This window comes from Agelaius tricolor, unplaced genomic scaffold (assembly GCF_023055355.1).
Source record: "Agelaius tricolor isolate 1412-34295 unplaced genomic scaffold, bAgeTri1.0.p SCAF_36, whole genome shotgun sequence".
Taxonomy (NCBI): domain Eukaryota; kingdom Metazoa; phylum Chordata; class Aves; order Passeriformes; family Icteridae; genus Agelaius; species Agelaius tricolor.
In genome coordinates, this window is record NW_027269296.1 from 787,878 (window position 1) to 809,004 (window position 21,127).

At 53.4% G+C, this 21,127-nt stretch overlaps 2 protein-coding genes across 51 annotated transcripts in view; both read right to left on the reverse strand.

Annotated features, from left to right (window-relative positions):
* The window catches only part of MAN1C1 (mannosidase alpha class 1C member 1), a 55,562-nt gene that overhangs the window by 4,543 nt on the left and 29,892 nt on the right, over positions 1 to 21,127 (reverse strand). For all 50 annotated transcript variants that reach the window (XR_011683466.1, XR_011683454.1, XR_011683463.1 and 47 more), the window contains exons 4-8: positions 13,187 to 13,302; positions 11,598 to 11,678; positions 9,405 to 9,499; positions 4,369 to 4,492; positions 2,422 to 2,515 (exon numbers count right to left, since the gene is read on the reverse strand). Coding sequence is in view for 1 of the 50 variants with exons in the window: in XM_071452997.1 (XP_071309098.1) it covers positions 2,422 to 2,515; positions 4,369 to 4,492; positions 9,405 to 9,499; positions 11,598 to 11,678; positions 13,187 to 13,302 (510 nt within the window). In the remaining 49 variants the exon portion in view is untranslated. The remainder of the gene's footprint in view (positions 1 to 2,421; positions 2,516 to 4,368; positions 4,493 to 9,404; positions 9,500 to 11,597; positions 11,679 to 13,186; positions 13,303 to 21,127) is intronic.
* On the reverse strand, positions 4,500 to 8,763 carry LOC139602976 (uncharacterized). The gene is made up of 3 exons (XM_071453289.1): positions 8,742 to 8,763; positions 5,047 to 8,147; positions 4,500 to 4,953 (listed from the first exon to the last, which is right to left on the reverse strand). The coding sequence occupies exons 1-2, from the start codon at positions 8,761 to 8,763 to the stop codon at positions 7,156 to 7,158; spliced, it is 1,014 nt and encodes a 337-aa protein (XP_071309390.1). The 3' UTR covers positions 4,500 to 4,953; positions 5,047 to 7,155.

The following is a 21,127-nucleotide window of genomic DNA, read 5'->3' on the forward strand; positions in this document are numbered from 1 at the left end:
GAGCTGCCAGCAAGGGGCTGTGGACACACTCCTGGGTTTTGCCATTTGTATTCCTGCCCCACGGAGGGACTCTGGGCCCTGGGGGAGGCTGGGGCTTGCTGGCACAATTAAAGTGATAAAGTCAGGTACAGGGATGTGCAGTGCATGCTTTCCTCTGCAGAAATGAAACTTCCCAGGCTGTCTGCTCAGAGCACCCCCTGCTCTGACCTCGCAGGAGGTGCTGAGGGACTGCAGAGTGAAATGGGCCTGGCAGCTGCAGGTTTGTGCCTGGGGGGAGCTGCTGGATGCATTCACAGCTCCAAACTCTGCCACAGGGGGAACGGCAGCTCTTTACAGCACTCAAGCACTCCCATTTTTAAGAGAGCAAGACAAACGGCCCTCCCTGGACTGAGCCATCCTGTTAATTAACAAATTAACAGCGTCCCCCCCCCCGGCTCTGCCCCACCCTCATTTCCCAGCTGAGCTCATGCAGCAGGTGTCAGAGCTGCTCAGATTTTTGTTTCCCCTCTCCTTGTACACAGATAAAGTCCCGAGGCTTATCCCAAATGCTGAATCCTCCCAGCAGCACAAACCAAGAGCCACGCATCATTTTCCTGACCTGAAGAGCAAACATCCCTGACACAGTGTGTCCAGTGATCCAGGGAATAATCCCTAGCAAAACAATGAGATTAAACACGCGGCTGCCGTGCCAGCAGGGAGGGCAGGGGATTTGCAAGCACAGGCTGCCTTTAAAGAGCAGCTCTGTGATCCTGAGTGTGTCATTCAGAAACTCTCCAAAGCTGCAGCCCTGCTGCAGAGCTGCTCTCCATACGGCAGGTTTGCCTCCCAGGCACCCTGCATCAATAAATCCACTGCCCACAGGTAACACTGCCCTCCCACAGCCTCAGCCCAGCCTCTCCACTGACGAGATCTGCTCATTCAGCCAGGTCAAAGATACAGCTTTTAAGAAAATCACAGCAATTTCAAGGCAAACAGCCTCCTGCAAAGAGCTTTAATGGCAGGAGAGGAAATGAGAGCCTGGCCTCTCTGGGGAGCAGGCTGCAGATGCCTCCCTGCTCTGGCCCTCATCTGTTTGTCCCCAGCAGCACTGGGGGACAGAAGGGGCTGATCACTCTTCTCCCTCCCTGGAATATGGGGGCAGATCCCAAGGTCACAAACAGCCTGTGAAAGTCTGTCTGGAACCAGGAAATCTCCAGGCACCTCCTGTCCCAAGCAATCAGAAAGTGCTTTTACTGTGCTTTGGAAAGCACCACCAGGCCCCTCTCTGAAAAGAGAAATTAAATTCGTGGCAGAAGAGACAGAAAATAGCATTAAATTCGTGGCAGAAGAGATGAGGGCTTCCTCCCAGCACCCAGGGGCAGCTCTGGTTCAATGTACAGCTGTGACCATCCCAGGCACTCTGCTGGGACCAGCCCTGCCAGTTACAGGTCAGGGATTGCTCACAGCCAGGGCTCTGTCCCTGCCTGTTGCCACCAGAGCCACAAAAGCAGCGCTGGGAGAGCTCTGCAGTGATCCAGCCCAGGTGCAACAGAGCATGGGGACACCAGGAGCTGCAGGACTCAGAGCAACCTGCCTGGATGATAAATGTCACCCTCTGACAGGTTCAAACCAGTCTCTGAAAGAGACTTTTCTTTGGCAACATCAAATCCAGCAGCCAGAACAAGCAGATCAATAACAGAGCAGAGAGTGGAGGTCACAGATCAGGGCCCAGCTGCACAAGTGGCTCCTGCCACAGGGCAAACTCCTGAGGAGGGGCACAGCCTCCTCCCTGTGTGCCACCACAATTCCCCTGCCCTCTCCAAGACCTTCCCTGATTATTGCTCCAGTGCTGGGCTCCCAACAGGAGAGAAGCAAACACCCTTATCTCATCCTTCCTTCCCAAATGGCTCTGCAGAGCTGCCATGGTAACAGCAACAGGAATGCACAGGAGAATTCCTCCCTGGATCTGAGGGGGATCCGAGGGGAATCCAGGGCTCCTCCAAGCCCTCTGCTTCTCCAGGTGGCTCCTGAACTTTGGAGGGGAACCTCATGTGCTCCCCATGCAGCTCCCTGTGCTGGCTGCAGGATCCCAACACCTGCGGGATGAGCCCCATGCAGGGAAGGCCCTGATTCTCTCTCTGAGAACACTCACAGGGACACTCTCTGCAGCTGGGACACTCAGCAAGGCTCTGATTCTCTCTCTGAGAACACTCACAGGGACACTCTCTGCAGCTGGGACACTCAGCAAGGCTCTGATTCTCTCTCTGCAGCTGGCACACACAGCTGGACACACATCTGGGGGTAAGGGCACAGTTCCTGCCCTGCTCCCTGCCAAGCCTGGCTCATCTCCTGTCCCACAGCCTGGCTGGCTGGCTGCTGTGCCCCTGGGGAAGGAGGGAAGGAGGGAGGAGAGGCTGGCCTGCTGCAGGCACGGATACCTACGCTGCACCCAGCTCCCCGTCACCGGGCTCAGGAAGTTGGGGTACAGGCCCTGGGGCTTCTCCACTCTGCTGAGCACCCTGCGGATGTTCCTGACCTGTGAGAGAGCACAGACAGCCTGGGGTTAGTGCTCTGCCCTCCCTCCATGCCTCCCTCCAGCCCTCCCAGCCTGGACACAGCTCAGGGAGGGAGAGGCTCAGGGGCTCAGCCCAACCCCAATCTCAGAAATGGCTCTGGAAACACTGCAGAGCCCCAGGTCAGCTCACTGCCATGGTCCAGAAGGGACCCTGGGGGATTCTGTCCTTCCAGCACCTGAAGGGGTTACAGGGAATTGGAGAGAGACTTTCCCCAAGGGTGTGGAGTGACAGGACAAGGGGGAATGGCCCCAAGGTAAAGGGGACCAGGGTTAGATGGGATATTCTTCCCAAATTCCTCCCTGTGCCCAGAGCAGCTGGGGCTGCCCCTGGAGCCCTGGCAGTGCCCAAGGCCAGGCTGGGCACTGGGGCTGGCAGCACCTGGGACAGTGGGAGGTGTCCCTGCCATGGCAGGGGTGGCACTGGGTGGGCTCTGAGGTCCCTTCCAAACCCAAATCTGATTCTATGCTTGGGGATCTGGGTGGAAATGGGAGATGTGAGCCATGCCAGGGGTGATTTTTTCCATGATCCAAAGGGAAAGGAGTGGCAGGGATGAGTGACTCACACAGCACTTAAATTCACCGTGTGGTCACTTAACGTGATGAATTGAGGCCTTTAACTTCAACGAGAGACAGTTCCTTTAATGCCCCAGAACAGCCAGCACTTAACTCTCTAAAGCCCCCCTTGGTTTCACCCCCATTAAATCCAACAGGCCTTTCCCTTAAGGGACCCAGTTAAATTCCATGCAGCATAAATATTCTATTATAACCTACAGAGCAGCTAATTTGCCCTAAACCTTTTACAAAATCAGACAATTTGCACGCCAAAAGCTGGCTACAGCCTTCAGCCAGTGCTTCCAAGGAAGTTGTCAGGCTCCATAATATTTACTGGAGTTTGGGAGCTTGGCATATTCATGACAGGTTTGAATAAAAGACACAGATGGGCTTTAATTCCTGCTAAAATCACCCCAGTCCCAGGCTGGGAGCTCATGGGTTGATCCCATTCCCCTGCAGGAATTTCCCCAGGCTGGGCTGGTGGAGCCCACACCATCCCACATTTTCCCTCTCAGGGTGGCTGTGCTCCATTTTCTGTGCACACATCAGCCCAGGAGAGTCCCTCAGAAAGGTTTTGCCCTTTTCCCTCCACAGGCTTAGGAGGAGAAGAGGAAAATCTCTTAGGCTGGGGACAGAGGTTTGAACCCAGACTGAGGATGCAATTCTGGTTTTCAGCAGTGCATCCCCCGCGTTTCCTTATCTCTCCCCTCCCTTCATTTCCTCACAGTGCTCCTCTCCCTGGCCTCTCCTCCCTGGCAGCAATTTGTCATTATCCCTGTCCTCAGGAACCTCAGCCTTGTCTCTGTTTCACATCACCGGCCTCTCTTCATCTTCCCACAGATTTTCCTGGCTTTCCTGTTTCCCTTCACCCTCTGCTTTTCCCTCCTCTGTGACACTCATTGCTCACCCCACCCTCACTGCTTTCCATCCCCTCCATCCCAGCTCCACTTTCCTCTCCCAGCTTCTTCCTCCTCTTTTTTTTTCCTGTCTCTCCTCCTTGTTTCACAGCTGACAGACCTGCACTGGACACATGCTGGAAAAGCAGAATTTTTGGGTGTTTTTTTGGCAATCCTGTCAGTTTGTACCCCACTGTGGCACTCTGGACCAGCCCCATTTCCCTTTGGGTTCTGCCCGGAACAATCTGTGTCCCTCAAAGCAGGCTCCTGATGGCTGTGCCCTTCTCTGGGTAAAATCCACACTGGGAAAAGCCCCCCAGGAGGATGAAGAGGCCACCCCACAGAAGCCAGGCTGGGCTCACTTGCCTTTTCTGCAAACACTGGGTTGCCAGAGAGCTCGGAGAGGTGCAGGAACTCCAGGTGCAGGGTCCCAAACTCTGCCAGGATGCTGCTGCCAGCAGATGCCCAGCCCCAGCTCCAGCTCATGCCACTGCAAGGAGAGAAAAGGGAGCTCTCAGTGCCAGCAAACAGCCAGAGCCTGGGGTGGCCCTGCCCCGGGGCAGCCCTGCCCTTGCCAGGTGTCACTGGGGCATGGAAAGGACTCACACACTGATTTGGGACTCACACACACACACAGATTTGGGACAGACACACAGATTTGGGACAGACACAGATTTCGAACACACACACACACACACAGATTTGGGACAGACACACAGATTTAGGACAGACACACAGATTTGGGACAGACACAGATTTCGAACACACACACACACACACAGAGATTTGGGACAGACACACAGATTTAGGACAGACACACAGATTTAGGACACACACACACAGATTTGGGACACACACACTGATTTAGAACTCACACACACACACACACACACAGATTTGGGACAGACACACAGATTTAGGACACACACACACAGATTTGGGACACACACACTGATTTAGAACTCACACACACACACACACAGAGATTTGGGACAGACACACACAGATTTGGGACAGACACACACAGATTTGGGACAGACACACACAGATTTGGGACAGACACACAGATTTTAGGACAGACACACAGATTTTAGGACACACACACAGATTTAGGACACACACACAGATTTGGGACAGACACACATTTTTAGAACACACACAGAGATTTGAGACAGACACACAGATTTTAGGACACACACAGAGATTTTAGGACACACACACAGATTTGGGACAGACACACAGATTTTAGGACAGACACACAGATTTTAGGACACACACACAGATTTTAGGACAGACACACAGATTTTAGGACACACACACAGATTTAGGACACACACACAGATTTAGGACACACACACAGATTTTAGGACACACACACAGATTTTAGGACACACACACAGATTTTCAGCAGCAGTTCCAGTGGCACTGAGCTGTGATTTTCCAGAGATTCTTTAGGACTGGGCTAGCACACACAGACTGCACAAACTGCATTTTTTTTTTTTTTTGGTGGGAGAGGAATCCCTCCTGCACAGCTCAGCTGACAAACAGCTTTGGAGGAGCACTGCCACCCTGCCCCACACAGATACTTGGGATAAAACATCCCCGTGGTACCCCCAGCTCTGGGTGTCCCTGGAACCCCCCAGAGAGGAGAACGTCCTGGAGGATGCAGGGTTGGATGTAACCAAGGCAGCCGCTGTGGGCGCTCCCCAGAGGTGTGGTGGCTCCGTTTGGTCCCTCCTGGCAGCTCCAGGGACGGGGAAGGCTGGGGGTGACACTAGATGGCGCCGGGAAGCTTGGCTGGGAGAGGGACGCGTTTGTTGTTTACAGGAGGTTAAAACCAATGATCCTTGTGAGGAAATAAAAGAAGTTTCCCTTGCTGTGATGGAGAGGAAAACGTGGCAGGCCCCGAGCTGGCTGTTTGGTCAAGAGAGGCGGTGTGGTCACAGTGCTCAGTCCCTGCCCTGCAGGGTCACAGCCCCAGCAGCACCCGTGCCCTGCCCTGCCCTGCTCTGGGGACATGGGGACACCTGCCAGGAGTCCATTGCTGCCCTTGATTTACTGCCCTGGAGGGAGGCTGCACCACACACAGCCTCACAAACAGCTCGGCTCAGCTTGGCTCAGCACAACTCAACTCAACTCAGCTCAGCAGGGCTCAGCTCAGCTCGGTTCAGTTCAGCTCGGCTCAGCTCAGCTCGGCTCAGCTCAGCTCGGTTCAGCTCAGCTCGGCTCAGTTCAGCTCAGCTCGGTTCAGTTCAGCTCGGCTCAGCTCAGCTCAGTTCAGCTCAGCTCAGTTCAGCTCGGCTCAGCTCAGCTCGGCTCAGCTCAGCTCGGCTCAGCTCGGCTCAGCTCAGCTCGGTTCAGCTCAGCTCGGTTCAGCTCAGCTCGGCTCAGCTCAGCTCAGCTCAGCTCAGCTCAGCTCGGTCCAGCTCGGCTCAGTTCAGCTCGGCTCAGATCAGCCCAGCAGGGTTCAGCACAGCTCAGCTCGGTTCAGCTCAGCTCGGTTCAGCTCAGCTCAGCTCAGTTCAGCTCAGTTCAGCTCGGCTCAGTTCAGCCCAGCAGGGCTCAGCACAGCTCAGCTCAGCTCGGCTCAGATCAGCCCAGCAGGGTTCAGCACAGCTCAGCTCGGCTCAGCTCAGCTCGGTCCAGCTCGGCTCAGATCAGCCCAGCAGGGTTCAGCACAGCTCAGCTCGGCTCAGCTCGGCTCGGTCCAGCTCGGCTCAGATCAGCCCAGCAGGGTTCAGCACAGCTCAGCTCGGCTCGGCTCAGCTCAGCTCAGCTCGGCTCAGTTCAGCCCAGCAGGGCTGCAGCTGCCAAGTGGGGCCGTGTTTGCTGTCCCTGCAGCTCTGTGGGGTCCCAGAGATGCCCTCCCCAGAAGCACAGCCCGGGATGTGCTCGCTGCTGGAGCTGAGCTGGGGTCCCACAGCACGGCAGAGCTGCTGGGCAGGGCAGGGCAGGGCAGGGAGGGAGGACACAGAGCCCATCTGCAGCCAGCCCTGGCTCCGAGAGCAGCCTGCAGTGACCCCCTGCAGGAAATGTTTTGTCAGCCTCACAAACTGGGCCTCCAGAGCTGCTCTGCTCTCCAGCAGCTCAGAGGAAGCCACTGCTTAAAGGACCTTGGCCTCCAAAGGGAAAGGAACATGCCCAGAACCTCCTTTATCTTCCAGATAAGTGGGTCTGAAATGTCAAATTGTTGCCTTCCCCCGTGGAGATCCAAAGCAGCAAAACCAGTGGCAGGTCAGGAGAGAGGCCAGGAGAGGATGCTGAGGGAAAATGTGGAATACAGAGGGGATTTAGGGACGTGTGAAGGAAAGGGCTGCAGCACAGGGAGAGCTCACAGAGCAGAGCACAGAGCAGAGCACAGAGCAGAGCACAGAGCAGCAGCTGGAGCACACAGAGCACTCCAGGGCCAGCGTGGCAGCTGGAGCAGCAGGATGGAAAGCAGGAGTGAGGGATGGGACACAGAGCAAAGCAGGAGGGTGGGATGGGACACAGAGCAAAGCAGGAGTGAGGGATGGGACAGAGCAAAGCAGGAGTGAGGGATGGGACACAGAGCAAAGCAGGAGGGTGGGATGGGACACAGAGCAAAGCAGGAGTGAGGGATGGGACAGAGCAAAGCAGGAGTGAGGGATGGGACACAGAGCAAAGCAGGAGGGTGGGGTGGGACACAGAGCAAAGCAGGAGTGAGGGATGGGACACAGAGCAAAGCAGGAGTGAGGGATGGGACACAGAGCAAAGCAGGAGGGTGGGATGGGACAGGAGCCAGGGGACAGCAGGCAGCCACAGGAAACTCTTCAGCAGAGAGGGGACCCCAGAGGAAAAGGTGACAGCAAGAGATAAAGGCAGCTGGTTATGGCAGAGCTGGGGGGAGGCTGTGCTGGGCCCTCGAGAATGAATGTGCAGAGCTGACTCAATGCCAGGGGGGTTTTCTGGTTTCAAATTTCTGAACGTCCCTTTTAACCCACCCCCCCACCAGCAGAGGCCCACACACACTGCAGGACCCTCCTCCTCCTCCTCCTCCTCCTTCTGGGGATGCTGAGGTCTCTCTGGAATTAGCACATCCTTGCAAAAGCAGAATTGGAGAGAAAATTCCTCGTTGCAAAACTCTCGTGGGCTTTGTTGTGGCCCTGATGTTTGGGTCTCACAGCCTCACCTCGCCCTCCCCTTGCACTCTGAGTAACTCCCATTCCCTGGGGGTTTGCAGCCTTTGGCTGCTCAGGCTGTGGATGCAGTCCCTCCATCCCTGCTCCTCAATCACCTGGCACTCCAGCCCCAGAGCTCCAGGCAGCAGCAGCGGGGGCTCTGCCTGTGGCCCGCGTGTTCTGTCGATTTTCTCTGCTCTCACTCAAGGTCACCAGCAAAACATTTTGGGAATGTCTGGGCAGACGGAGGCTGCTCCAATTGTCTTCACAAAGGGCAGGGGAGGGTTTGGCATTTCTGTGAAAGGTTAGTCTATGCAGAGCCTTTATCAGGCACAGAGGAAGCAGGATGTCTGTGCTGTAAAAAAGGACAATTACAGAGCTGCTGGTGGCTCCAATTTTCCCGGGATCAGGAGCACATCAGACAGCTGAGGGCTGACAGTGATATTTGAGCAACGCAGCAGCGTGAGCCAAATGTTTGGAAGTCTTTTGCTTGCAGAGCCAAGGAGGAGATTTGGGCTAAGGGCTGGAAAATGACTCTGAGGGTTTCGCAAGAGGTGAGGATGAAAGGCTTTGTTAACCCGCATTTCCTGCAGCTCTCACCCGTGGATTTGTTTGGATGCATCAGAAGCAGCAAATCCAAATCCTGCCTGGCTGGCAGGGAATTGTCTGCCAGGAGAGGCAGGAGCAGCAGGGCAGCCCCAGCTCTGCTCTGTTGGCTGCCAGACCTTCTGCAGGCAGGGATTGACTGAGCTCAGGAGCCTCCCTGGCCCTGAGAACATCACCAGCCTGAACCCTGGGGCTGAGGAAGGACAGAGCCTGGCTGAGGGCTCTGTGCTCTACTCTGTTTTCCAGCACCAAAACTCTCAGCCAGTCCCATCCACTCCCTTGCCCAGTTTTTCCAATTTTTAAATCCATTTTTTCCTGGATGAATTCACATGCATCTAGCTGGGCACACTGCAAAAATCCCTGCTATGAGCAGAGTAGAAAATCACCTTTCACAGAACATGAGAGTGAGGAAAATGCTCTTGCAGCAGGGAGCCCTGGCAGGAGGCAGAGGAAGAAACTGTGGCCAGCACCAAATTAATTAACAAAGCACAGCTGGGTGTGACCTGAGTCACCTGCAATCTGTGCCAGGGTCTGAGCTGGCAAAGGAAGGGACCTGGAGGAATCTGCCCTGGAGGGGACAGCTCTGAGGAGCTGCTGCTGGCCCTGGTCCTCCCCAGCTCCCAGAATAAAGGAAATGCTGCTGAGGATGTGCCTTGCCTGCCCAGGTTGATGACTCCACGGGGGATTCCAGTGGGGGTGTTGAAGGCTGGCAGAAGTTTCTCTCCAAGTTCCAGGGCTTTGCTCTTGAACACCTGTTAAAAGGGAGGATAAATATTTGATGGAAGGAGTCACAGAGGATCCCCCACATCCCCTTTTCCAAACACACAGTTATAAAACACTGGAGGTGCTGCAGAACCCCTGCTCCAGGTGTGCTGTGCCCTGGCTCCCCTGCACAAAAAAAAATCTGAACCAAAAATCTCACAGACCTTGGGCATCTCTAAATTTCCTCTCAAATCTGCACTAAACCAGCAGCCAAGGCCTCAGCCTGCAGCAGAGCAGCTCACACCAGCACCCTGTGATCTGAGCTGATCCAGAGTGCTCCCCAAATCCTTCCCATTCCCAGCATGGCAGAGAACAGAAGGAGCTGCAATGGCTGAGCTGAAATCAGAAGAAATCCTTCTGGGCTGAAGCACTGCTGGATTTACAACGTGGGCTTGCCCAGATTTTGTTTTCATCTCCTGTTGTAAAAAACATGATTTGCAACCAACCACCCTCTCCTTGCAGCTCTTGGCCAAGAAGGATTGGTGGTTTCATGGCTAAGCTGCTCCTTCTGCACTGGTAATGCCTCAGTTTTGGGCTTTCCACTCAAATTGCAGCTTATGGTGCCTTGCAGCACAAAGCAAGCACACGCAATTATTTTGGGACAGACTGATACCAGCACTAATCTTCACTGCAGAGATTAGTCCTGATCAAGAGAAGCCTCTAAGTGACTTAGGAGATAAAGCACAAGCCTTTTACCTCTAGCCCTGTGGTGGTGGCTCTCAGAAAGCAGGAATTCATTGCTCTAAAAATACAGCACTGAGGAAACCTGAGCTCTCCTGTGGGCTCTCAGACCTTTGATACTCTCACAGGGAAACAGGGGGTTGGTTCAGAGGGGAAAGCAAGAGCAGGGACTGGGTTCTGCCTTTCAGTGGCACTGGGTAAGTGGCAGGCACTGCCCCAGCTGCTGATGGGACTTCAAGGGGTCACTGCTGGAGTTTCATGGTTTAATGTGGCTTCTCTTTGCTCTGTTGATCTGAAACCTGTTGAAGCTGTCACTGAGGCAGACTCTGAGTCTCACCGAGCCTTTGAGAGTTTTCCCTGGAGGGAAATCCCAGAGGGAAGTCATTCCTGGAACACATTTGAAATGCAGCTGAGGTAAGAGAGCTGCTCCTGATCAATGGTGTCACTGTGCAGGAGCCACCCCAGGGCTGAGCTCTCATTTAGGGCTGGTGCTCACCCAACTCCCCCTGAACCAGAGTTTCAGCTCACCAAAGGGCAGAGGAACAATTCATAATCTCCTCATCTCCCTACAGATGCAGAATTCCAGCCCAGGCACAGCAGCAAACGGACGATGGCATCTCCAGGCTGGGCAGGAGGGAGGGCAGGGGAGATGAGAGCTCCTGCTTCACCCAGGGCTGCAGCATCCACCTCGGGGGCTGTGACACCAGCCCAGGGCACCCAGCTCAGGAATTCCTGCTCCACAGGGATGTGGGGAGCCCCTGCCCCTCCCAGCTGCCCTCCTTAGCCCCAGGCAGCATATGGGACGATGTCTGATGAAATCTCATCCGACTTGCAAGAGAGAGGAACAAGCACAGAGACAAAGATGCTCTGCAAATGGCATTTCCCCGGGGAGCAATGTGTCCAACTGCAAACGTGTCTGGCTAGAATTGCCCACAGGAGGGAAGATCTCTGGCAAATGAGCCATGCACGGTGTGTGCAAGGTAATTATTCGAGGCTTAATTAAAGGAACATTAGTGGCATTTCCATATTCACAAAAAGGATGGGTTTAGCCTGTTGTTAAGGGGGGATTATCTGATGCTCAGGGCAGGGCTCTCAGCTGGTGCCTGGGGCTGGGGGGACACTGTGGGGACACTCCAGGAGCTGGGGGGACACTCCAGGAGCCGTGGGGACACTCCAGGAGCTGGGGGGACACTCCAGGGGCTGGGGGGACACTCCAGGAGCTGTGGGGACACTCCAGGGGCCGTGGGGACACTCCAGGGGCTGGGGGGACACTCCAGGAGCTGGGGGGACACTCCAGGGGCCGTGGGGACACTCCAGGAGCTGGGGGGACACTCCAGGGGCCGTGGGGACACTCCAGGGGCTGGGGGGACACTCCAGGAGCTGGAGGGACCCTCTGTGGGGACAAACCTCCTCTCCAGTCAGGTAGTAGGCGGCCAGGAGCCCCCCGATGTAGCGGATGTTCACCTCGAACAGGGAAGCTTCTCCATTCTGCAAAGACAAAGGAGAGCCCTGAGTGCAGCACAGCCCTCAGCCCTGTGCCCGTCTCCCAGCACTGTGTGCCCATCTCTCAGCTCTCCCTGTTTGCTCTGCAGGGAAGAGAAACACCCAAACTGCCCCATTTACCACCTGAGGCAGCAGCTGGGGCAGGCAGGGCAGATCTCACAATCACAGAACCTCCTGAGCTGGAAGGGACCCCTGGATCACCCAGCCCAACCCCTGGCCCTGCCCAGACCCCCCAACAACCCCACCCTGGGCATCCCTGGGCACTCTTCAAGAGCTCCTGGAGCTCTGGCAGCCTCGGAGCTGTGCCCATTCCCTGGGGAGCCTGGGCAGTGCCAGCAATCCAAAATCCTTTGCCCAAAATCCAGCCTAAACCTTCCCCAACACAACTTCAGACAGACCACAGCACCCAGTTTCCAGCAGAGCTTGTGGGTCCTGCAGTCCCTGTCCTGCCTTTCTGGACTGTGAGAGCTCCTTGTAGAGAGGCAATATTGAATTAATTCCCCCGGCCTCCCTTGCTGTGCTCCCCGACTCCACTGATCAATCCATTGCATTCACTCTTGTCTTTACAGATCAATCTATTCTGCAGGCCAAGATTAAAAGCTTTTATGAAATCCAGATAAATTATCTCCCAGTTGATTTTGTCCCTTGTTTATCGATTCAGTAACGGACTGAGACCATTCACCAGATTTATCAGATGTGGGCTGTCTCTTATGAATCCCTGAATGCCAGTGGTGCCCTCCCAAATGATGCTTCTCTAAAAAGGCAGCTGCAGGCATTGTTCCCCTGGGAGAACCGTTCCTCACACCAACGAGACTGGCATTAAACAAATACAAGTTTAAGCTGCACTTTGGTTTGAACATTCTCTGTGGCTGCCACTGATGGGATGCCATCAGCTGGGGGTGAGGAGGGACAGCACCCTTCAGCTGCCAGCCCTGCTGAGCTGCACCAGAGCCCCAGCACAGCCCCAAGGGCCCAGGGAGAAGCAGCCCTGGCTGTTTGCAGAGGTGATGCCCAAACCCTGGCTCCCCTGTGCTCCCCCTCTGCTGCTGAGGTGTCACACAGGTCCCAGCAGTGACACCAACAAAGGGCCCAGACAAGGGGAGCTGGGTTTACAACCTTAATCTAATTTAATAAGGAAATTTGATAAGGAAATCTTGTTTTATCACAGGCAGACATTTACCTGAGATGAATCAGAACTTGTTCTTTGGTGAGCAACGTTTCCTTGGAGTGTGTAGCAGTGAGAGTCTGTTTCTATCACCCAGAGCAGAACACAAGAACCATTAAACACTGAACCTTGTCAGCCAGCTGAGGCTGATCTGCTGGCCCCTCTGCACCCAGCAGAAAACCCCTGGGCTGAATCCCTGCGCTGCTCCCCTTGGCCTTACAAAGAAAATCAGCTGAGTGGTTCCTGCCCCCACCGAGCTTTGGGGAAGATTGTGCTCAGGGCTGGCAGCTGAGGTGGCACAGGCAGGCATTCCCAGCAGCTGACTCACCACGTTCAAGTCAAAGCTCTTCTCCACCCACTGCTTGGCTTCCTGGAATTCCTCCTCGAGCTCCATGATGTACAGGGTATCTAAGGCATCGATCACAGTTGCTCCTCGAAGGCCTCCTGTGTGGCAGAAACACAGCAGAGAGCTGAAAGCACAGCTCTGAGTCAGCCTGGGGGGCTGGCACAGGCAGCAGCAGCTCCCAGGCCCTGGGCTGGGGGCATTTCAGCTCTGCACCCACCATTTCCACTGGCCTGGAAGAATGCTGAGTTCTGCAAGAACTTGTGGTGCTGTTTGCAGGGGTCTTAGGATGAGGGAAGAGATGAGAATGCTGACTCCATGTTTCAGAAGGCTTGATTCATTATGATATATATTTTTATGACATATATTTTTGTGATATATATTATATTAAATATTATCTTTATGATATATATATTATTATATTATCTATTTTATGATATATTACATTAATATATATCATAAATACATCATCTAATAATTATTATTATATATTGTATTATTTTATGATGCATTTTTATGATATAGATTGTATTATTTTATGATGCATTTTATGATATAGATTATATTATTTTATGATATATATTTTTATGAGATATATTATTTTGTTATATGAGATATATTATTTTATGATATATAAAATATTATTTTTATGATATATATTATATTAAAACTATACTAAAAGAATAGAAGAAAGGATTTCATCAGAAGGCTTGAAAGGAATGGAAAAGAATGATAACAAAGGCTTGTGGCTGACCAGACAGTCCAAGCCAGCTGGGCTGTGATTGGCCATTGATTAGAAACAACCACCTGAGCCCAATCCCAGATGCACCTGTTGCATTCCACAGCAGCAGATAACCATTGGGTACATTTTGTTCCTGAGGCTTCTCAGGAGGAACAATCCTAAGGAAAGGATTTTTCAGAAATTATCATGGCTACAAGAGCTGCCCCAAGGAACAGGTCAGGGTCCACAGCTGAAGCCCCCAGCCCCAAGTGCAAGCCCTGGCCTTGTTCCCAGCCCTGCCTTGGCCAGAGTGGCTCAGCAACGTTTGTGCTCTCACCAAGGGACCAGGGACTGGGTCTGACTCTGGTGTGCAGCCCAGAGAAGGGCTCAGATCCACCCATCCCGGGCTCCTTCCTCCTCTCAGCCCTCCTCTCCCCTAGGGATGGATCCTGCCTTATTTTGTTGATGCTCCAAGATTGCAGTTTTGACACTTCTCAGCCAGCCAGCACATCATTGCTTCAATAAAAACCCAAGCAGGACTTTGCTGCTCCACCATGGATTGCTGCCTTTTGGATGCTGTCTGCATCAAAAGCAGGGGCTGGGGGAGAGCAGGGAGGCAGAAACAGCCTCCAGAAATCCATTTATTCCTGCAGGCCTGGGAAATGACCATGTCACTGCAGCCACCTCCAGGAGCAGTGGGTGGATGGAGTCGGTCCCTGGATCAACTGGTGGGCTCTAAAAATCAGCTGGGCTCAAGTGGGCCTGGCGTGTTTGCCAAAAGCACCGAGCATGGAAAACAACACCATGGCAGGCAGGGCTGCTTTCATCAGCCCTAATGATTCTTCAATATTAATGATTAGGTGATTTTTATACACTTTCCTGTTAGCAAGGAGAGACGTGCCAGGGAGGCAGGGAGAGCATCTGAACAGGGAAGGAAGGGCAGTGGCACCTGAGGCACAGCTGCTGCTGTGATATTCTGAGAGCAGAATCACACTGCTGGGCTCGCCTGAGTTTGATGATATAATCAACAAAAGCTTTTCATAATCTGCAGAGAGACAATGAGGAAAGTTGGATTTGCTCAAGCTAAATGGAGACAAAGAGACAACAAACTCACCATTTTCTGGGATGATTAATTGAAGTGAGGAATATTGCTGGGATTGACAGAGCCTTTTATCTTTTCAGCAAGTCAGGCCTTTAACTCTGGGAATGGCTCTGGGGACTGGGAGCTCTGCTTGGAGTGGCTCAGCTCTGCTGCCTGTGTTTGACAGAGTGGAGGGCAAACCTCACTCCCTGCTGCTTTGCCTTTGTGTCACATTAAACATTTGTTTTAAATATTCCCTCACCCTCTGCATCAGAAGAACCTGGGGCTGTGTGTTCTGTACCAGGGGTTGGGCCATGCTCCCTTTTTTCTGCACCAGCTTTGAAGCAGCTGCAGATGCTCAGTGACTCTGCTCCTGCAGCCCCAGAGCCCTGCCCAGGCCAGGAGGGGCTGGGTCAGCTCCAGCCCCAGGACAGGGTGAAAAGGCAGCTCCTGCCCCTCCTGAGCACAGATCAAACCAGGGCCTGGCTGTGCCTGTCCCTGGCCAGGACAGAGGGCACCCAGAGAGCCCCTGAGCCTGTGACTCCTGTGCCAGGGCAGCACCTGCCCTCCTGCCTGCTCAGCCTCGGCTTCCTCAGAGCAGGAGGGACAGCAGGGGCAGCGGGCAGAATTCCAGAATTTGGTGTGTGCACACCCCAGCAATGAGTGCAGCACCAACACACCCACCTGGCAGGGTGGTGACACCTCCTGCCACCTCCTGCCAGCTCTGTCACAGCACCAGCACCTCTCTGCACCTGCACATTAGGGTGGGAGGGCTGCAATCAAAGGGGAGGCAGCTCAAAACCAAATCAAACCCCTCTCTGTCACTTCTGACTCTTGCTGACACCCTCAGCTCGAAATTGCTGGTTTCAGCCTGACTGTTCTTGCTCTGAGGGAGTGTTAAACCAAGAAAGCCTCACAAGAAACCCCTGACAGAAACCCTGCTGGAAATCCCCAGGGCTGGGAGCAGCGGCTTTGGAGCAGGACCCCACAAACCCAAGTGTGCCATGAAATCCCCTCCTGATCCTGCCCCAGGCTGGCTGGGGTGGGGACACCTTCACCAGGGACCAGAAGAGGGACCTCAGGAGGAATCCAGGGCGTCTGGGGACATTTCTGAGTGTCACAGCAGCTCTGGTGGCAGGGCCTCTGCCCAGAGCTGTCCCTGAGTGGTGACTGGGGAGGAGAAGCAGCAGCTGAGGGGAGCAGACAAAGGTTCATCTCTCCCTGAGCTGAAGGAGCTGTGCCACCCTGGATTTGCTCTTTTGTGCAGCAGAAGAATGGAGAGAGGAGTGTGGGCAACAAGGCTGCTCTGTTCCTGCTGCCACCCACCCCAGGAGCTGAACCCTGCCCCAGAGAGCACCAACCAACATTGACTTCATTAACACAAGGCTGGGAAAGGTGCTGGGTGGAGAGGAGCTGCCATTGGTGCTTTTGCCTTCTTTTGTTTCTTCTTTTCTTAATTTTTTTTTTTTTTTTTTTTTTTTTTTTTTTTTTTTTTTTTTTTTTTTTTTTTTGTGGGAGGTGACTCAGGCTCTAGGAAGAAACTCTGCCCCAAATGAAAAACCTTGGGGCCAGGTGTTTACAGGCTGGGGATCTACATGTCCAAGCCCAGACTCACCTGCACCTGCCTCTCCCAACACCTGAACCAGTGGCCTAACCCCAGCACTCAGCCAGCCCCCAGAGCTTAGCAAAAGTCTGATTTTCCAGAGGGGAGCAGCTGTGATGGGAGGCATGGAGAGCACTGCCTTCCCTCAACCCTCTCTTCCCAAAATAGCCACCATGGAATATCACAGGCCAGACAGACTTGAAGGGCTCCCAGCTGCAAGTCTGTCCCTTGAGAGCCTCAAAAAAAGCCACCAAAGTGATGCTTCAGCAGCCAAGTAGCTCTGAGTGGGCTCTGAAATAGCCTTGCCTCAGGAAGGAGAGCTCCTTCCAGAGGCTCTCCTGGATCCAGCACACTCCCTGTGCCTGGGCATGGAGAACAAGGACCCTGCAAAGGCACCCAAAGCACAGGCTGGACTCTCCTGTCCCACCAGCCTTGCTTTGGGGTCCAAGGAGGAGCTCAGGGTGTGCCTCTGGGGAGGTGAACACCAGGATGCCCAAGCAGCAGGAGATGGGAGCATCCTCGCCAGGATCTCCAGCACTCCCTGATGTCAGGGTTCAGCTCAAATAAAATTATCCTTCCACAGGCTGGCTGGGGTTGGAAGGGGCCTTAAAGATCATCCCATTCCAACCTTCCACAAGAAAATTTCCTGTGCTGTGTCCCCCCTGTTTAGAGCCACGTTCCCCTGTGACTGCCATCACCCTGAGCCCAGGCAGCCCTGCAGCAGCAGAGAGCTTGGGGAATGCCATCTCTAATGCCCTGGGCCCCAGGGGGGCTGGTGCTGCCATTTGGCAAGGAGCCCTTGATGAAGTGACTCAGTGAGCAGAAACCAAATCCTTCATTTGCAACAAAGCCATTTCCAACCCGTACAGTGACGCTTTGTGCCAACGCCTCAGATGAACAGCACGAGCCATTAGGAAGATATCAGACTTAATCTTGCATGCAGCAGGACTCTTTAAATGCCACAGAACAGGGGGTTTAAACAGCTCTTTGCTAACTTTAATAACAGAGTTTACAACTGAAAAGCAAGAGCAGAAGGGGGAGGAATTTAGATCAGCGCAATGTAAACCCAGATCAAAAATGAAAGGTCTTGACTCCCACTGTTCTTATGTCAGATCGTGTTTGTCAAAACAGAAATTAGTGCTGAAACCTTGTTTGGAATAAAAATTAGGATGCAGTTTCTATGAAACATGATGAACTTGTTAACTGCCAAGGCACAAGGGGCTCTGGTTGTTTACCTTCACCTCCTGGGGTACAGGGGGGAAAACACGAGATCCCTTCCCTGCTTCTGCTGGGCTGAAGGCTTCAATTAAAATCAGTGCCCTGGTACAGCTGGAGTCTGAAAAATTACCATCTCCAAGTGCTGCTTTTCCTGTTCTTTTTGGTCCTTTTTCTCCATGACAGGGCCTGGAGAGCAGCCTGAACTCCTGACATTTATCCCCAATGTGTGTGAGAAGCCTGGGAGCTGCCTGGGACTGCGCCACCACACAGCTCCTGGCTGGTGGCAAACTGTCCAATTCTGGGAGAAATCCACACAGAGACGTTTTACACAGCTCAGGATTATCTTGGCAACCAAGTAAACTGTGAAAATCACTGCAGCTCCTTGAAAAATCTGCCCTGCAGCCAAGATTTGCCAGTCCCTGTGCACAGCGCTCCAGGCCAGGCACAAGCAGAGGCTGGGAGCTCCTGAGCTGGGATCTGGGCTTAGGCCAGAGCTCCCTGTCTGGCCTTTAGCTTCTCCTGCCAGCCAAAAAAGCAGGAGGAATTTTCCTCAAAGCACGAAAAGAAAGAGGGTTTAAAGCAAGAGAATGTGATGGTTAGAAAAATGAGAATGAATTTATCCACCATGATCGTCCATCCATCCATCCATCCATCCATCCATCCATCCATCCATCCATCCATCCATCCATCCATCCACCTCCCCTCTGGAATGGTGCAGAACCCTCCCCACCTGTTGATTTCTTGACATTTCCTCCAGCACTCCCACCAGGGCTGGGCACTGGAGATGAACTCCAGCTCCAGGAGGTGTTTTCCAGGGGAAAATCACTCTGCTCCCATTGCAAGGATCAGATCTGTCAGGGATCCCCAGGACAGGGCTGGAACCACTGGGTCCAGCTGACAGAAATTAAGCAGAAAATCCAAATGGAACTGGGAAATGGGTTTGCTTTGCAGGAGGAAAGAAAACTGCCCAGTTAAATCCACAATCACCTCATTACAGTCCTTCAGCTGCCTGTGAGTGGTACCTACTGCAGATGAAAGCAGAAACATCAGACCTGAGCTCCAGCCCTGCCTGTGCCTTATTTATTGAGTTTTTTGTCTGGGAGCCTGATAGCTGTAACACAGAGTAACTACATTCCCTTTATTTAAGGGAAACTAAACAAATTACATCTGAGCAACAAGGTAGCAGAAGCCAGAGACAGAGGGGACAAAGAAGCAGTCCAAGAATTAGAAAAGATCTATTTCTTTTTGTATCAGCACATTCTCTTGCAGAGTTAGGGAAAAAAAAGTCCATTAGCTTCTGAGCAACCTCATTTTTCTCTGCTTTCCAAATAAACCACTGCACCTACACTTCAGGGACCTCATCAAAAACCACTCCATGGCCAAGGTTATTTTCCCATCTTCCTCTCATTAATCTTCCTCACTCTCCTCTGCAGGTACTGGTCAAAGGGTCACCCCTGAGTGCTCTCCATGCCCTGATGGGCAGCAAAGGCCACCAGGCAGGGTCACAGGCAGCTCTGTCCCTCAGCTGGGAGCTGCCATCCATGGGGGTCTCAGGGTGACACTCTGTGCCCCACCTCACACCCCAACAGACCAGCCCCCATCAGCCCAAAACACAATTTCCCCATGATTTCAGTCTCAGTTCTGTCTCCTCCCCTTCCCCACCCTGGCAGATTCAGCATTCCCAGGTTGCTGGCCCTGCTTTGCAGGTACCAACTCTTCAGCTCTCAGTCCTGGCCCTGAGATGTGGATTTCCACAGAGCTCCAGAGGAAATAGGGATCCACTGGAATCCCATGCATTTATGAGCCACAGGACGTCACTGACACCACGTCACCCTCTGAGCTTCACACCCAAACCAGCTCCAGCCCCCATCCCGTGCTTGCAGGGTGCTAAAGCCACATTTCCCCCAGCCAAGGAAAGGTCAGGGGCTGATCAGTGCCTGGAAAGATGCTCGGGAGCAGCAGAACAATCAATCCTGCACCAGGCTGGGAAGCAGCAGAGCCCCCAGAGCTCCACTGCCAAGCCAGGCTGAGCCTCCCACCCACAGCACAGGAGCTCTGAAGGCTGGCATGAGGGAAATCACCCAAACACCTGGCTCACACACAGCTCAGCCTGCTCTTTGCTGTCAGCAGGAGAGCTCTCCCAGGCTCCTGGGAAGTGCTAATGAGTGCCAGCTCCACCTGCAGCACGGAGCAGCCTCGGCATATGGGCTGCCCAGGTAAAGCTGGCAGCAGACAGGCAGCTTCAAGTGCCGCCTTTTAGGCTGCTATGATCAAATTTAATAGAGAGTGTGTTCCAGCTGGGGAAGAAATGGCTTTTTTGGATTACAATCCACTCATGTTTTTCAAATATCAATTTCCCCTGGAGAATTAAGGCTATCGTTCAAGCTGGAGCAGCAGTGGCAGCTCTGCCCTGATCCAGTGATGGGTGGGAGACACAAAAGAGAGCTCGGGCTCGTTCAGGGATGTGAGAGGCTGGGGGGTACAGGTTAGCAATATCCTTATTAAGCACTGGGGAAAAAGGAGAAGAAAGGTGTTCAGCTCAGAAGTGAATCACTTGTCACAGCACCAGCCCCTCAGATAAGTTACTGCCTTCAGAGGGACGGGAGAGCAGACGTGTGATAAGCACCTATTGCCAACTGATTCTTAAATATTTAATACTTGGCAGCACTCCCCAGTTTAATCCTCTTTCCCCCAGTTCCTCCAACCATCTTTCAACATTTAGCGATCCTCCAACAAGCAGCTCTGCTTCATCCCTGCACGGCTCCAGCACCTCCTGGAGCTCCAATCAAACCGTTCCTGTTCCAAAGAGCCAGGGAGGAGGGGAGGCTTGCCCGAGGCTGCCAGCACAGCCCCTGGTGCAGCAGACACACTGCAAATCCACCCTCCACGTGCCTCCCATCTGTCTCCCGTGACACACGGGCAGCTCAGTGGGCCGGGGAGAGCTCGGCAGGAAATTGGAGGTGATAATCGTTCAAATGCTCCTCTGGGAAGGAGCTTCCCTCCTGCTCTCGGGCAGTGGGGCTCAGATGCTGGCCAGCAGGGGTAATTGCTTCTGACAAAGATGGGCCATTTGACAAGGCAGGAGCACGGCTGGGAGGAGCAGTTCAGGGAGGTTAAGCACAAGACAACAGCTGGGGCAAAGCACTGCTGGTGCCTCCCTGTTCTGGGTGTTTGAAATTAATTTTGGAGTGGTTAAAGGTAATCTGATTATATTCAATTTATTGCTCCTCCACAGACCTCCTGGAGGACCTGCAGCATTTAATGTGAGGGGTCCCAACAGGCCCATTAGAGCAAACACACACG